General features: G+C 37.7%; 1 protein-coding gene across 1 annotated transcript in view; it reads left to right on the top strand.

The window, feature by feature from the left end:
* Positions 1-223: 223 nt before the first annotated feature.
* Positions 224-16,888, top strand: part of MEOX2 (mesenchyme homeobox 2) — a 52,984-nt gene continuing 36,319 nt past the window's right edge. Inside the window, exon 1 of the mRNA XM_014894412.2 lies at positions 224-848. Coding sequence (XP_014749898.1) covers positions 338-848 — 511 coding nt within the window. The 5' untranslated portion in view covers positions 224-337. The remainder of the gene's footprint in view (positions 849-16,888) is intronic.

The following is a 16,888-nucleotide window of genomic DNA, read 5'->3' as shown; positions in this document are numbered from 1 at the left end:
CACATTACACACTACTGTATTTATAACCTCTCGAAGCTGTTTCCCCCTTCGAGCAGTTCTCTGGGACCACCTTCTATTGGCTTCAACCTCTCCCACTTCTTGACATCTGAGCAGCTCTGAGAACGGCTCATCTAGGTCCGAGTGTTTATGCAGCGGAGACTGGCCACTAGGGCTAAAGACCTGGATTATCTGAGCTCAGCTGCCTGCTGCAGAGTCTGTCGGTGCCGTTTTGGAAAAAAAATCCCAGCCCCGATCTGTTTACAGTGAAAGTTGACAAAGGGTGGTGAAGTTGGATCTTTCCTAAACTCTCCTGCCTGGAACCTGAGACTTGCATGCCATGGATCACACACTCTTTGGCTGCCTGCGCAGCCCCCATGCCACTGCGCAGAGCTTGCACCCTTTCTCCCAGTCTTCTCTTGCCCTGCATGGAAGATCTGACCACATGTCCTACCCTGATCTGTCTTCTTCTTCTTCCTCTTGCATAATAGCGGGATACCCCAATGAGGAGGGCATGTTTGCCAGCCAACATCATAGGGGGCACCATCACCATCACCATCACCACCACCACCACCACCAGCAACAGCAGCACCAGGCTTTGCAGACGAACTGGCACATTCCTCAGATGTCGTCTCCTCCCGCCGCGGCCAGGCACAGCCTCTGCCTTCAGCCTGACTCAGGAGGACCCCCGGAGCTGGGCAGCAGCCCCCCTGTCCTGTGTTCGAACTCTTCCAGCCTGGGCACCAACACCCCCACGGGGGCAGCATGTGCACCAGGGGACTATGGCAGGCAGGCTTTGTCCCCGGTGGAAACAGAGAAGAGGTCCGGCAAAAGGAAAAGCGACAGCTCAGGTAAAGGCTCGCGCGTTCCCCAGCGGGGCGGGATCCCGGGGCGGCGGGTGGCGGGGGAAGCGGCGCGGTCGGACCTGCCGCCGCTCGGCTGGGCTCGGTTAGCTCGGCACCTTTGGCCCGGCTCGGCTCGGCTCGGCTCGGCTCGCCGCCGGCTGACACCGGGCTGCCGGCTTGCTCCTTCCCTCCGACGCGCTCTCGGGATCTCCATCACTAACGCAAGCTTTATTAAGGCTACGGGGGAAGAAGTAAAAAGAAAAAATTCAGCACGTGATAGAGTATGAAATCAAGGTGGTGGTGGGGGAGAGTTTCCTACAGGCAAGGAGAGAAAGGTTTGTAGTTTTGGTGCGGTTTTCAGCATCTGGTCCCTCGGCCCCCTCCCCCCTGCCCGATACGACACCTCTGCTCCAAAATTCAGAATCTAGCGCGCTCCTTCCCCTCCGCCCCTTCGCCGTGGAGCTGACTGCGGCTCCGAGGCTATTGCACAACGCTTGGAAGCTTTGCCTCGGAAGCGGGGATTCGGGAGAGGAGCTGCTACCCTTGTAGGATCTGAATGAGCCTGCATCAAATCCTCAGCGTGAAGGGGCAAAATTTGGACTCTGTGAAGCAAACGGGTGAATGGGTTTCAGAAAGCTGCTTCACTTCAGTTTGCTGGTGGCGGTGGCAGAGGAAAGGAAGGAGCAGTCTGACTTAAAATCACAGTAATTCTTACTTAAAGGCGAGCATAAAAGCATTCAGCCCGCAGTCATTCCAGAGCGATGATTTGACATCAGTGAATGTGCAAAAAAAATTGACATTATCTCTGCTTTCTAAAATAGCAAAGTCTGTCAAAGTCCTGCTCTGACAAAAGCCACTCCGCGAAGGCAACACAACTGATGGGACTTCCGTTAGGGCACACATGAACCAGGGTCACCAAAAATATAGTGAGATGGGCAGGAGGCACTTGAAAGAGAGAGGGCTCAACAGATTGAAAACTCAAGAGCTGGTGTAGCAAATTATTTGTTATCACGGAAGAGAAAGTGAAAGGCTTGTCCAGATATGTATGAAGTTCACAACTTATATAAGTTCATAACCTCTTTCAGTCAAAATGTTGTAAGCTTGGTAGAGTGTAAGGAACAAAGGATTTAAAAAATAACCCTCAAGAATACCATCACTTCCTTCATTGTCCATTACATTAGCAACGTTTACAGTTACAGTAATTCAGAACGTATTTATCTGAATTTCGTCTTAAGTAGCTGGTATAGTTGCTAAAAATTCTTCTTAAGTTTAAAAGCTGTATTTAGTTCAAACACTGCTGGTAAAATCTTTTGTTTTGTCGTCTTTATTTTCAATGAAAAAATGAATTATCTGATTTTGTGAGGTGTATGAACAGTCCCTGTTGCAACTGAGAAAATAGCTGGATGCATGCTGGTGTAAGGATTTATTGTATTTCTTGGTCTATTTAAAGCTAAAGGAAAAAAGGAAATCGGTCCCTTTCACTGTCAGGGAAGTATCTGAATCACTTTCTGTTTATTTCATTCTGCCATACAAACCAAAAAAAACACCAGTGGGGAACGTCCTAAACCTTACCCTGAAGCGACTGAAGTCTTCCACAGGATTAGTGGACAAGAGTTTGAGCCTTTAGCCATGGTTACGTTTATCTTGCAATGTACTTCGATCCTCACTTTCTAAGACTTTCTGGAGATCAAGGCAGGTAACTATTTCCTCGTCCCTTCCGCTAAGAAAAAAATACGATTGTTCACACAATTGTGAATCTCTCAAACTGAAAATAGGCATCTTTTGACAGCAACTGCATAGCTGCTGTATGTTTAGTTTTTCTTCAGGAATATTTAACCCCACCCCTTTATTAATCTTGAACTCTGGTGCTAAATATTTAATGCCATTTTCATATACAGCAGCAAGAATTATTTTAATTTGCTGTGTTTCTATATGTGTCATCCGTAATTGCCCCTCATTTGATTAAACATCATCTCCTTTATTTCTCATTAATCTTTTTTTAAACAAATGACTGTGCTTGAAAGAATTTCTTCCATGCCTTCATCATACTTGGAACTACTTCAATAGACATTTGTAAAAAATTCTAATAGTAAATAACTAAGAGGTGAAGAGAGAGAGAGACTGCTTTAAGTTTCAGTGCCAGCATCCTGAGACAATTATTAATGCTCTTGCTTATTTACACATATATTTCCTCTTCTTAAGCATATCACTTAAAGCCACAGAATGCTCAGCGTTTTCTTGAGCACCGAATCTGTTCCGCATTTCAGAGCTGAATTAACCTTAGGCTACCCCTTTCTTGCAGTACTTAGATTTTGTTTCTGTATGTTTAAGATCACAAAGCTGAGTTTGTAGATAGTTTAAAGAACGTAAAACATGATAATTCCTTGTATCATTTATCTTCCAAACAAGTAACTGTTTCTTAGCTGTATAGCTACTCTGAAAATTTACCAGAAGGGACACCCCATTTTACTTATTTGTTATGACGACAGGAGTGCGGTGTTTTAAAATTATCAACAAAAATCCAGAGGGCAAGCAGAATTTAGGATGATGGACTCTGTGTTTTTCCCGGAATTCACATATTGCAAGGGAATGGGAGAATATAGAAATATTCTCCCCTGATCTGTTGCAGTTTCATTTGGGATTGAGAAAACAAGGTGAAATGTGCTCTCGTGATAGTTATATAAACTGACTTACAGTTTTCTTTAGCTGTAACCCAGGTTTTAAGCAGTTTGGGAAGTTTCCTTAGAAGACATTGAAAAGACTGCTACAGAACAGGGTGAAATTTTCAGCTGTTCTCATTGTAAATGACTGGGAAATACTGCTTACGTAGTCATCAACCCTTGCTTGCTACAGCTGTCAGTGTCTCCAGGTTTTGTAGTTGCTCTCTCACTGCCTGCAGAACATTCCTTCTAACCTGTGTAGGCCCAGAAGTGGGTCGGTAAAGTTGCCTGTGAATTCAGTGATGCACACAAATCTTTATATGTTAACGTTTTGCAGTGAATAATGGCATCTGAATCCTCACCTTTGTAACTCAGCTCTTCGTATGTCAAGGGTGTAGGAGAAGAGAGGGGATACTAAATTTGAGGTTCGGTTACAAATAAAATTGCTTATTTTAAAGTTTCCTAATGGTCAGAATTATCTGTGTGCTAATGAGGTGCGGATGAAAACCATGCTGAGTGTATAGAAAACATATTCTTGGAGTGCTTTGTTGCTTTGTGGTATGAGTTGTTCTATATGGAATATTTTGGATTTTTCTAATGCCTCCCCTTCTCATTACTTGCCTGTGAGGTTTGGGGCCATTCTATTTTTGTTTATTATAGAGTATGTTTTGAGTCTCAGATGATACAGAACATACCAGATGCAAAGTTACTTCTGTGATTTCCTAAGTTACGTTATTTAGGCCCAAGTTTTCTTAAGACTTCAGTCAGGAAAAAAGCATATTAATGGCTGTATAGGAAGTGCTATCTACATTTAATGAGAAATATGAAAAAAGAGTGAATCTGGTAGCCTTAAGGAAGTCTGAAATACTATGGTGAGAAAAACATTGTACTATGCTGAAAAGACATGGGAGGCTGAGTACAGTTGAAGGAGTTCTTCTAAGCAATACAGCTACCCAAATATTAAATTGCAAGAGATAAATACATAAGGAAAAATCCTGTTAAAGTCTAATGTAATTAAACGCTTGCCCTCGGGCATGAAAAGCCTTAAAAAAAAAAAAAAAGAAACCAAATTTTGCCATGGGAAAATGCTTTCTGTGTGGCACAGGTTTCCAAGAAAAGGTTAGCAGGTAATAAAAATTATTCATATTTTTGACTGTATTTACAATAGTAGCATTTAGAAATGCTTCTGAAAAAGCATTTCAGGAATCCACTGTTTCAACAGTTCAGCCAAGTGTTTCGATACCTGTTCCGATGGGTTTTGTTCATTGACAAATCACATTAAAAAAACAATACTTTTCCCCTCGTGAGTTTTAATATTTTATAACCTACCTATTCTCAACATGCAAGCAGTAAAAAGTTATATCTCCAGGGAATTTATTTTAAACACATCTAAATATCATAAATCATATGTACTTGTTTGAAATGGTCTCTACAAAGCAGGTCATTTTGATAAATGATTATAAATACTGTGAAATCATGAGTTTTGAGGACTTCTGATTGGTTTCTGAAACATGTCAGTAAGAAAAATGAGCTGCATGCTTCTAGTCAAAAAGCACTGTGTAACTGATTCATCAATGTGTCTGTGCTTTTCAGTGTGGTTGCAGACAGAAACAAGAAAAAAATACATAATAAAGCATAGTTTTTCTGGAAAGAGTTAATTTGCTTGGTATCTCGTACAAAGGCATCACTTATCTGTAAGAAAAACAACAACAATAACAACAAAAACTCTGTAGATTTTATAAATTAATTTCAAAATCCGATGAAAAATACACACACTTTCAGGAGAAAACTTTCAAGACCGATTACTTATCAAATGATGAGCTTACTAGTGAGCTACTCGCTGAATTGTCTTAGTAGATGAAAACTTGCAAGAAATTCACTTTTTTTCTCAGGAAATATAATCACGAAATTTTCTAAGGCTAACATTTTGAAAGACTGTTTTGCTGACACTTTTTCAGAATTCTTTGTCCTTAGCCAAAGAAGAACTTTGTGTGGAAAAAAAAAACAAAACAAAAAACCAACTATGTATGGCTTTCAGTTATTAATTTCTGTCTATTTGTATAAATGATTAAGTAGGATTTTTACTTCCTCTCTCTCTCCTTGTTAACCCACCCTTTTAGGAACATTGGAGGGCCGATCCAGACCTTCACGGGATCACAAATGTTTTTGTGAGAAGGTCCATTGACTCCAGTGAAACCACTGAAGTGCTCAAGGTTTTTAAACAATCAGAGCTTAATTCTTTTACATGGGCATTAAAGATTTAAACATTCTGGCAATATCTGGATAAAATTTCACTAAAAATAAAAAAAAAGAAATCATAGTTGTAGATACATTTTAATATTTTTAAACTTCTGTTACAAGGCAGTGAAAGAAAAATGCTTTACAATTCTTGTAGACACTTATTGATAAAATGTTCGGATTGCCTGATTGTTTGAAAATTGCCAATTGAGCATTTTATATACACACTGAATTTTATCTACATTAGTTTTAACGCCCTAGGATAAAATTTGTCCTAACATATCTAGTGTGACTTCTGTAGTATTTTCTAATGTAAGTAATCAGATTATGAGGAGTTTTCTTCGTCTTTTTGCCATTTTTAGGCATGTCAATTGTTTAATAAATGTTTTTTAATTGAGCCTATTAATCTGCATATAATTTTCTGTGTGGAAATACTCGTTTAGTGATGCAATGACTTGATATGCTCTATCTCAATTCCTCAAGAGTAGGATTGAGCTTGAAATTCAAGGGCAGGTAATGTTACCTTTGCTTCTGTCTGCTGATGCCCTAATATTGCTCACTGGATTATTGCTTTCAAAGACACTGTTACTTGGCAGTATGAATAGTCACTGTAGCATGTTTCCCTCAGTAGCAAAATGTACTCTACCAAGCGGTTTTGTAAGTCATCGGGAAAGAAGCAAAATAAATCTGGTTTCATCTGCTACACCAAGCAAAGTTTAAACCCATCAGTTAAACGTAGTTATGGTGGGGTGGGAGTCAATCCTTATTTTTGCTATGCTACCCTGTGTCCTTGTTCTAATATACTTAAGAATGCAACTTGAAAGGATACGAAAGGAAAGTCATATTTTTTAAATATAAATACTTGCATATGTCGCTAATAAGGTTTCTAACTGAAATAGTGTGGTGTTAGAGAATTTTGATAAACAGTGCTTGAGGCTACTTCATTACATCAGTGCACAGCTGGGCACTGAACCCAGTCCTATGATCTGTCTCGAGCCTGTGCCCTGTCCTTTTATGACTGTTTGCCCAACTTATATAATGGCCATACCAGTGCTTTCCTTCAATTTGGGAAATACTGTAAACTTTTATGAAACTAAAAGCTTTGTGTGCGTGTGTGTGCGTACATGCTTTTTATTTTTAGTAGGCTTTAAAGACTTACAGATCTGCATCACAACTTCTCTAGCAGTGCTAGTTGCAGAGTATGAGCAAATGGTGCACAGCCACCCTGCAGAAAAAGCCTTCCTCCTGCTACCCAGCAGGGCAATTGCATCACCTTCACCAGGGCAATTGCATCACCTTTACCAGCATGAGCTGTGCGACTGCATACGCAGCCTGAAGTCATTGGACTTCTGGACTGTCTGGGCTCTTCCATGAGCATGTAGATGCTTTTCTATTGTGTTTAATGAAGACCTGAATTTAAAAATAGCCTGATGTAATTGTGCTGGATACACACAGTCTAGTCTAATACTCAAGTAGTTGAATCAGTAAAAAGAAAGTTATTGAAATAAATGGTTTATAAAAAGACATGCTAGGGGGAAATTTCACCAGGAAGATACTGATGACAAAACTCTTACTGATTTTTGTTAGGACCAGATTTTAAGTTGTGAGTTCTTACTGTAAACGTGGCTTAGCTTGGGAGAAGGAGATAGACCAGTTAGCCATGGTAGCGCTTAGGGTTTTTTTGTTACACGCTGTCTTAAGTTCTTCCAGCGGCAAATACGGCAAAGGAATGCTTGTTTAAAAAACCACTGCTGCCATTGGTCTTGGCTTTCTAGCATCTGTTGTCCTTGTTATTTATTAATACATATTACTAAATCTATGTCCTTTGATAAGTTTACCTAAACCATATCTATTTGAAATAATATTTAATAGACAATAGTATAACTCACAATGTTATTAATTTTACTCTGCAAATTTTATGCACGTATCTGTAACTTCACTAGTGCAGAGTTGCAGCACTGCATCCTAACATTCAATGAATGATGCAAAGTGAAAAAAATCCACTTTAAAATAACGGGATATAGTAGTATACAGTGCACTGTAATACATGAAAATTTTGTTCTGAAGTCTTCTATTAAATACTATAAATAGACTACTTAGGTTGTCAAAATTGTTCTTGTCAACATCAGTGATGTTAAAGATGGAATGCTCACTGTAGATCAGAAAGGACATTTTTTTCAAGATCTTGGACTTACAGAAGATACTAAGGCATCTCCTATTGAAAATGTGAGTTGATTTTCTATGTGGAATTGTAAATTTTTACAAATTATTTTGGGGATAGGTCACTTTACTGGAATTTGTACATGTGAATAAATAGACATACAATTATAAGCTGAAAAATAAATCTGGAATAATAATTGGAAATTTGCTACTGAATATTTATTGTTTAATAATGGATGAAGTCACTGAATAGTGACTTGAGCTTCTTACTCAATGCAATGGAAAAAGCAGTCTGAACTTTGTATTGAAAATTACCTGTGCTCAACAAAACTCACAAGAAAACACCCATGAGAAGTTAATGGCCATGTGAAAGAAAGTCATATTGTACTTGAATCTATGTTTTCTTTTGCTTTATTTCAACAAATGAAACAAAATAATTGACGAAACCAAAGAAGCAAATCTCAAAGCAATGAGTCAAATCTTTAATTTATGATAGAATAGTTTTACTAAACCAATAAAATCCTGTGGATTATGAAACTCTAACTGGAAGCCGAATTCTTTCTTTCTTTCTTTCTTTCTTTCTTTCTTTCTTTCTTTCTTTCTTTCTTTCTTTCTTTCTTTCTTTCTTTCTTTCTTTCTTTCTTTCTTTCTTTCTTTCTTTCTTTCTTTCTTTCTTTCTTTCTTTCTTTCTTTCTTTCTTTCTTTCTTTCTTTCTTTCTTTCTTTCTTTCTTTCTTTCTTTCTTTCTTTCTTTCTTTCTTTCTTTCTTTCTTTCTTTCTTTCTTTCTTTCTTTCTTTCTTTCTTTCTTTCTTTCTTTCTTTCTTTCTTTCTTTCTTTCTTTCTCTCTTTCTCTCTTTCTTTCTCTCTTTCTTTCTTTCTTTCTCTCTTTCTCTCTTTCTTTCTCTCTTTCTTTCTCTCTTTCTCTCTTTCTTTCTTTCTCTCTTTCTTTCTTTCTTTCTCTCTTTCTTTCTCTCTTTCTCTCTTTCTCTCTTTCTCTCTTTCTTCCTCTCTTTCTCTCTTCCTTCTCTCTTTCTTCCTCTCTTCATCTTTTTCTCTTCCTTCTCTCTTTTTTCTCTTTCTCTTTCTTCCTCTCTTTCTATCTTCCTTCTTTCTTTCTTCTTCTCTTCATCTTTTCCTCTCCTCTCCTCTCCTCTCCTCTCCTCTCCTCTCCTCTCCTCTCCTCTCCTCTCCTCTCCTCTCCTCTCCTCTCCTCTCCTCTCCTCTCCTCTCCTCTCCTCTCCTCTCCTCTCCTCTCCTCTCCTCTCCTCTCCTCTCCTCTCCTCTCCTCTCCTCTCCTCTCCTCTCCTCTCCTCTCCTCTCCTCTCCTCTCCTCTCCTCTCCTCTCCTCTCCTCTCCTCTCTCTTCTTTTCCTCCTTCTGTTTTCCTCTCCTTTGCTGCTTCTCAGACTAAAGAAAAACTAGCTGATTGAACATTATTTTATAGCAAATAGGAGATGAAAAACTAAAACTGAAACAGATTACTGTAAGCTTTTAAAAGTCCTTCTTTCTTCTGCATTCTCTCAGATCTCTAATAGCTATTTCTTATTTTTAGCAAGTAAGTCTGGACAAATGCTGCCTTACATAAACGGTGTTAGATGCACTTCAGTATCCTCTGCCACTATTGTGAGTTTTAATTCTTAGACTGTGATCTAACGATGATTGTAGTATGCATTTAATTTTGTATGCTGGGAGATGAATGAAATCTTGGGAAGCTGAAGTCAAAACTAGCTATTGAGTGGAGCCAGGACTTCACAGCTGAAGTAGTCATAGGACTTTGATATGAACACCACTGAAGTTAAGTGTATGTTTACACATTTTGGTGAATTGTGGGCATTAGTCACTTAAATTTACCAAGCGGAAAAAAACTGTTTCCCACTTTGGTCCTTCTAAAAATAGATACTAAAAAAATCTGTTGGACATATGTGGACTGACAATATAGCTCTGAAAAGAGTTGAATGAACTGTGGGGTTTTCTACCTGCCAAGCAAAACTAGAATATTCTAGATGCATGCAATATAACCTGAGTGTGCATGGGGGCTTCTTTGGAAGGGCATGTTTTGACAGGGTGAGTGAGGCTCCTCAGGCACATTGGTCTCAATACCTTTTCAAGCCCTTCATTTTCTTTCATCTGGTGGAGAATACCAGAACACTGTAGGCTTCACAGAATATGCGGACAAGTAAAAAGCAGTTATTAAAATGTGGTTATTATTGTAAAAAGAATGGTAGGAACAGTGACTATATGTCTCCTAAATTTGAGAAAATATTGGTTTGGTTTAGTGAAGAAAAAAGAATTTAAGTCAGATGTGTTGATAAACTAAACAACAACATATTTTGTGAGACTTTGGTACACTAAATTGCTAAAAATGGTGTGAATGGAAGCCTGGGCAGCTACGGCGATGTTGACCTCTCAAAGATTTCTTGTAAAACTGTGGTTAGAACGCCAAATAGAATGGCAATTTCTTCTGCAGCAATATAATAGGGGCTTAAGCACATTCACGCCTTTCAAAGTTATATTTTCAGAACTAGACATTAAAACCTAGTAAAAGTCTGCATTTCATACCCGCCTTATGTAGGGCTTAGGAAGAGCCGAGAATGTAGCAAGTTCTTTGCAGTTTGGTTTGATTGACTCAGAATTGACATAGTAATATTTAGGGTTTTTTTTTTTCTTGTTTCTATATTCTTGTTTTGGGAGTACCACAATGACCTCAAGCTGCAGCTGTGTCTTAAGTCTTTGCGTTCCTGAGGACATTAGAACAATACATACTAATGGTCTCCTGGCTCCCTCTCTCCCTCCCTCCCTCTCTCTCCCTATTTCTTTTTTTACACAAGTCTATTTCTGAAGGAATGTGTGACTATATATCCTTTCAATTTCCATTCATCCATGCAAAATGAGCACTCTCTTAATTTCAAAACAAAAAATATGACCCTTTACCTTAATCCATTAGATGTACCATTTCCATTAGATGTAACCTACAATAACTTAAGAACTGCAGCAATCTTCTAAACAAGGTAAGGTAATATTAGCTCTTTTAGGCAATGCAAGATGAAACAGTTATGAGTCAGATAAAAATAGACGGCTTCATTTGCAGTTGTTCATGGGGCATCTTGAATCTGCAAAATTATCTCTTTTTTTGGTATTATTAGCACTTTAATTTACATTATATTTTATAGGTTATTGGGTCAATAAAGAGAGTGACAGTTCTGTCTGTATTTGTTTTTATGAAATAACATATTGGTATTAACTGTGGTAAATCCGACATCTTAAATTCTAAATTTAAAAAAATTATGTGAATATGCACTGGAGGAAAAGTTGGAGACATGAGTGCAAACAATTTTGATTGCTCCATATTATGCAGAAATATTCTGCCTAACTTTCTTGTAGTTTCGCTTAGTTTTGCATTTTAATTTTTACTCCACTCATTCTGACTCCTTTGCTTTTACACTTCAATACACTGCTACAACTTTATGAGGAAAGCATCTTTATTACTTTAATATGAGGGTATATACAGAAATTTAACCGTATTCAAACCCTATAAATCTATCTTTATTTCACTGGTTCCAAACTGAAATGTAGACAAAGACAGAAGGTGCCAATTGAGTTTACAGTCTCTTGGCATGAGAAATATCAGAGATTTCAGATTTTTTATATGCAAACATATTGGGAATGCTTTGCCAGACATGACACCCAAAACCCCACTTTTTTTGGATAGAGGTTGTGTGTTTCAAGTACAGTGGCTAAAAGTGTCCAACCATTTTAGAATATGTTTGGTGAAATATAACTTAGAGAATGACCCAAAGTTCTTGGGAAAGCCATTTCCTTTTCTCCTGCAATAGTCACAGCTTTGCCAGTCTGTTGCTCTAATTCTGTCACATCTTAGGTTACTGTGTATAATGCTTCTGGAATTAACAGAATAATGTTGACAAAGTTAAGCACAAGCAAGTCAGTTACTACCCTGTTGTTGATTCCTTCAGCTCTTTGCTGTGCAGCTAAGAAATGTTAGTAGTTCCACCACATATGGGTAGAAACCATGAAAATATTATTTATGGAGGCTCTGGCTTATCTTTTGTGTATTTCAAGCACATTTCCACAGCTAACTGATAGTCTTAATTCATACACAAACTGAAAGATGCATTCATATCAACTGGGAAACATTTGGTTGGGTTTCTTATATAGATAACTGGAAAGTTTGGTCTTACCTATAGAGTGGAGTCTGGCTACATCTTATTGCTGGCCTGTTAATCGAGAGGACTTTGTTAACCTAACAGCAGAGTCTTATTACAAAAAGCAGACCTGAAATCTACAATGAGGTGGAAATGCAAGAAGCACTGCTCCTATCTGAGGTGTTAATACAAACCTACATGGAGCCTTTCTAGTTCAGAAGATATTTGCAGGGACAGTATATATTCCCTAGATACCTCTGGAAGAGTATTTCTGTGAGATTTGGAACTGAAACAAGTCCAGGGAATCCTGTTGCACAAGGAGCACAAAAAAGAAGGTCTCACTAGTCTGCCTTTGCACCTTCCCTGCCATGTCAATTAATGTCTCATATATCTCTGCTCTCCATAAAGCCAAATTTTATGTGGTAAAGTTAGGTTTCTTTACAAAAGCAGACAGCATTTCCTTTCCTTCCAGGGCAAGAATGCACAGATGAAGGGAAAAAAAATGCTCACAAAAGAGACCTAGGATGAGCACAAAGCATCTTTTACAGGCAGAAATCAACTTTGTCCTTGGTTTCCCCAGTGCAAGGCCATGGGCTACTGCCCTTTCTGGCCAGGTTGAGAGCTATGATTTAGAAGAACTTATTTGCTGTGAGACTTTGCAAGCTACTTTTTTGTCTTCTCTCTCTCTAAAATGTTTTCAGACTGTTTTGCAAATGACTTTTACACCACTTAGCAGAAATTGAATTGTTTTTCTGCCCTAGCCCTCTCTTGCCTCTTATTTTAAGCCTGCCAAACCAAAGCTGATGAAATGATCACACCTTTCAATCATAGCCTTCTGAAATTTCCTTCCTAGAATCATTCTTCTGGTTCCACCTTATATTCTCAGAGTTAAACTAATTTCACTGCAAGATGTTGCCCAGTCAATGTTTTGGATCCTGCCTCTTATCTACCTCAATATTTCCTCTGTGCTGTCTTAAGTATGTTCTTCCTTTTTCCATTCACACTTTTCTCTGTCTTAAGTATGGCTCACATACATGCAAGAAACATCTAAAAACAATATTCTGTCATTATCCATTGTCACCAAGCAATCATATCTTTTACCATGAACTTCTTTTTGGTAACTGTAGGTCCGTCACGGCTCTTCTCTGCATTTATGGTCTGTAAGAAAAGTGTGCAAGACAGGAAGTGAACAGGAAAAAAAAAAGAAAGAACAAAAAAAAGGTCCTTCATATGCCCTCTCTTCTCTCGATGTTTTAACTCCAAAAGGGTGTGCACCACAGATCAGATTCAGTAAACATCTATAGCAAAAATCAAACATAACCCAGATGTGACAATACTGATATTTAGTATCTAATAACAGTAAAGCACCCAGTGTTGAGCAGAACTATGTGTAAAAACAAAGTACTTGAAATTAAGCCAAATGTGTGAAAAAAAAGAAAAAAAACCCAACTTTCTTAAAATGCACTCTTTTAACTCCAAGAATTTAGGTAATTACTTGTGGCAGAAGGAATGTGGTTCAAAGACAGTAAAGTCTCATTTTGAAAGGGTCTGTAAACTCTTTAAATAGCACTGGCAAATTGTTCTTTTATTCCAGTTTTCTGTAAGAAGAATTTTGAGAACAGTAAAATATTTTTATTTGATTCTATTTCACTGATATAGACATGAACATATATTTATATATTAAGGGTATGTGTGTGTATGCATATATATATATATATATATATATATATATATATATATACATAAAATCTAAAATATAGGGACCTGGATAGCCCATGTGGTTTGACTGCAGCAGCATTTGGTGTTATTTTATTTCTAAACAAGTTTTGAAAACAGTTCGGGAAGGATGAGGAAGCTTCAGGAAGGGAGAAAAAAGCAAATTTCTGATGATACCTTTTGAATACTTGGGATTGGCAATTTTTCAGTTATTTTCAATGTCTAGAGTTTTTCAGTGTAATATCAGCAAATAGAATGAATCGTAAAATTACAGAATATCAAATCTAAACTCTGGAGACATAAATTCACATGAGGATCAGCTCACAATATTGGCTGCTTTATGGCTAGTCTCCAGTGGGATTTTTTCCATTTCAAAAAAATCACCATACAGTTTGGCACATCCTTCAGGCTCAGCAAAGAGGGTTTTATTCCAGGACCGAAATAGAGAAAAGCAGTAGATGCCAGAATTGAGGTGCATTTGCAGAGTAGGACAAAGACAGTTTTACAGCTTTTGTCTCAACTCTTGTCTCTCCTTGCTAGGAGTAAATATCTTTGGGTTTTAGTAAGAGATCTATCGACTTTATAGAGGAGGAAGGGAGGAGATGCTAACAAAAACCTATAAGTGTGTTGTGTCAGTAACTCACATTTCTGGAGTTAAGAATCTAACTATATAATCTAACATAAGAATCTAACTTTTTGATAAGATTTTTTTAAAAAACAAGGTAGACAGATGATCTTCTGATCAAAATTTAGAAAAAAGTAGAAAAGTTATAGACTTCTGACAGTGATGGAGTCCTTCTCCCTTCCCCCACCTCTCATCAGCAAGCTGATGTTTCCAGCAACTTCAAAAACAGAAGACTACTCTGTAATCCTAAATGTGCATAAGGAACAGATTAAAGTCCTGATTTGTGAAAAAAATTGAGCATATGCTTAAGAACCATTGACTTCAATGAGAGTTAAATACGTCCTCACACACGCTTCTTGAACTAGAGACTAATAAGGATATTGAAAAGGATCAAGAGGCTGCTCCTCTTCAGGAAATGCTGCAAAACTCCCATAGCTGAAAAGTATTTTGGTCATAATCATACTGACTCTCATCACCCCTCACCTCTCTTCCAATATACACAGAAGAGAAAAAACCCTTCTCTCTGTCTCTTCCCCTCTCTTTTCCTCTTTTCTCCATGCTGCTCTATGCCAGACTAAGCTTAGCCTGGTTCCAAAGAATTTTAGACTCTGCAGTGTCCGTTAGGAATGACATTATTACCAGTGTAATGAATGTGGATGATGGTCAGATAATACAGTGGACGGTGGTTGAACAACCCCCCTGAGAGAATTAATTATAGGATAATTAATTACATTTCTGTATAGCTGATTTATCTAGAAGAATCCTATGTATAGGGAAAAAGGTACCCCCTGCCAAATAGCAATCCATATTAATATTCTTTTATTAGACGAATGACAGATGGAGTGAAATAGTGATGACTAAAATGTTTGAGTGTGGGTTGATTCCTTTTAATTCAGTATGACAAAATGGGTTATATATATGGTTTTTGAGTGTGGTACTCATTTATTAAATGCTCATTTGGATTTTAAAAAATAGCTTGCCTTCATTAGCCATCTTGGGAATCAGACTCCATGGTGTAATAAATCTCAGCTGCAGGAATTTTGGCCTGCTACTCATCTTATAAAACTCTGAATTTTCTTTTTCTGAGCCTTGTCTCATACTCTACTACAGTCCTCAGTAATTTATCCCATCTCTTTGTTATCCAGATTTAAAAGGCAGTTCTCATACATCCTTATAGACAGGAGTAAGCCATTCTGGGGAGGAGTATTTGTTCTCTCCTTCAAGTCACTCATTCCAAATTTTTTGTTTATTTTTCTGAATAAAAACTCTTTTTACAACTGAAGCTCAGAGTTAACTTTGGCATAATGGCCATTTAGCATGGTGTCATTTAGAAGATATAATTTTTGTAAGAATTATAGAGCAGTAGAAACTGCTCTATGGAAAGAAATGTTTATTTCCACCCCTCATATTTTATTAAATTAGCTCATGTAAATTAGCAAAGATGCTTCCTGCAAACTCTGTTTATTTGCTTCTTGAAGAAAAATTCTTCTTGCTTCAAGTCTGAAGAAAACCCAGATTTCCATTCATACTTTTGTGTGCTCACTAGTTGTTCTGTCCTTTGCTGCTGTGTGTGCTGTAAAAATAAAGTGAGATACTCACGTGTTATTTCCTTTTGTCCATTCATGAATTTGATTGGAAGTGTTGAATATTTCATTATTGCCTGTAACAAGCCTGAAAAATTTCTGTTTTTTTAATCAGAGATTTTCTTGATATGATATTCACCCTTTTCTGCAGACCAGGTTTCCCACAGGGGGAAGAGGACTGGAAATGGACTTTTACTCCCCCAGGGTTAGTATCAGGTAATGCTGTGCATTTCCTGTGTGATATGTTTGAGTTGCAGAGGTGTGTTGCTACCATAATTCCTGTCTGTCTCAATAGTTGCCCTCAAACATTTAAATACATTGGCTTATGATTGTTTAGTACAGATTTTAAACATCCTAGGATGTCTCAGGGTCCAGGCACGATGATGTATCCGGGAGCCTTGCAGAGTAATTGCAGCTCCTGTATCAGGAGCTGTAGGTTGGATATAGACGTCTTGAGTAGCAGGAATTTTGTATACTTAAAACTTCCCTTAGAAGGGTGGGCTGATGTATACGTCGACTTATATTCTATTTCCACACAATGATGTGACCTCCTTTTGTGTTTTCCTGTATAATTTACTTGGTATTTTTTCACTGTTTCTGCTGCTATATTTTGGTTTATGCTGATTTTCAGTTGGTTGCATCTTCAAATCATGAGTTAATCTTTGACCAGCTTTGTATAGCCAAGTAGGATGGATTAATATTTTTTTGACTGTATTAAACAAAAAAAATTGTTCCAAAAGATATTTTGAAATATATAGTTTTGAAATTACTCTATACAAAATTTACGTCTGCTACAAATAAAAATAAAACATGGCAAATGTCCCTAACTGGGTATTTTGCAAAGCTAGTGTTTTATTCATCTAACTATACTAAGGAATTTAAAAGCTGGAAAAGCTGGCATTAAA

Source organism: Sturnus vulgaris, chromosome 1 (assembly GCF_052056855.1).
Source record: "Sturnus vulgaris isolate bStuVul1 chromosome 1, bStuVul1.hap1, whole genome shotgun sequence".
Lineage (NCBI taxonomy): Eukaryota > Metazoa > Chordata > Aves > Passeriformes > Sturnidae > Sturnus > Sturnus vulgaris.
Note: the sequence above shows the minus strand (reverse complement) of the source record. Positions and strands in the feature narration are given on the sequence as shown.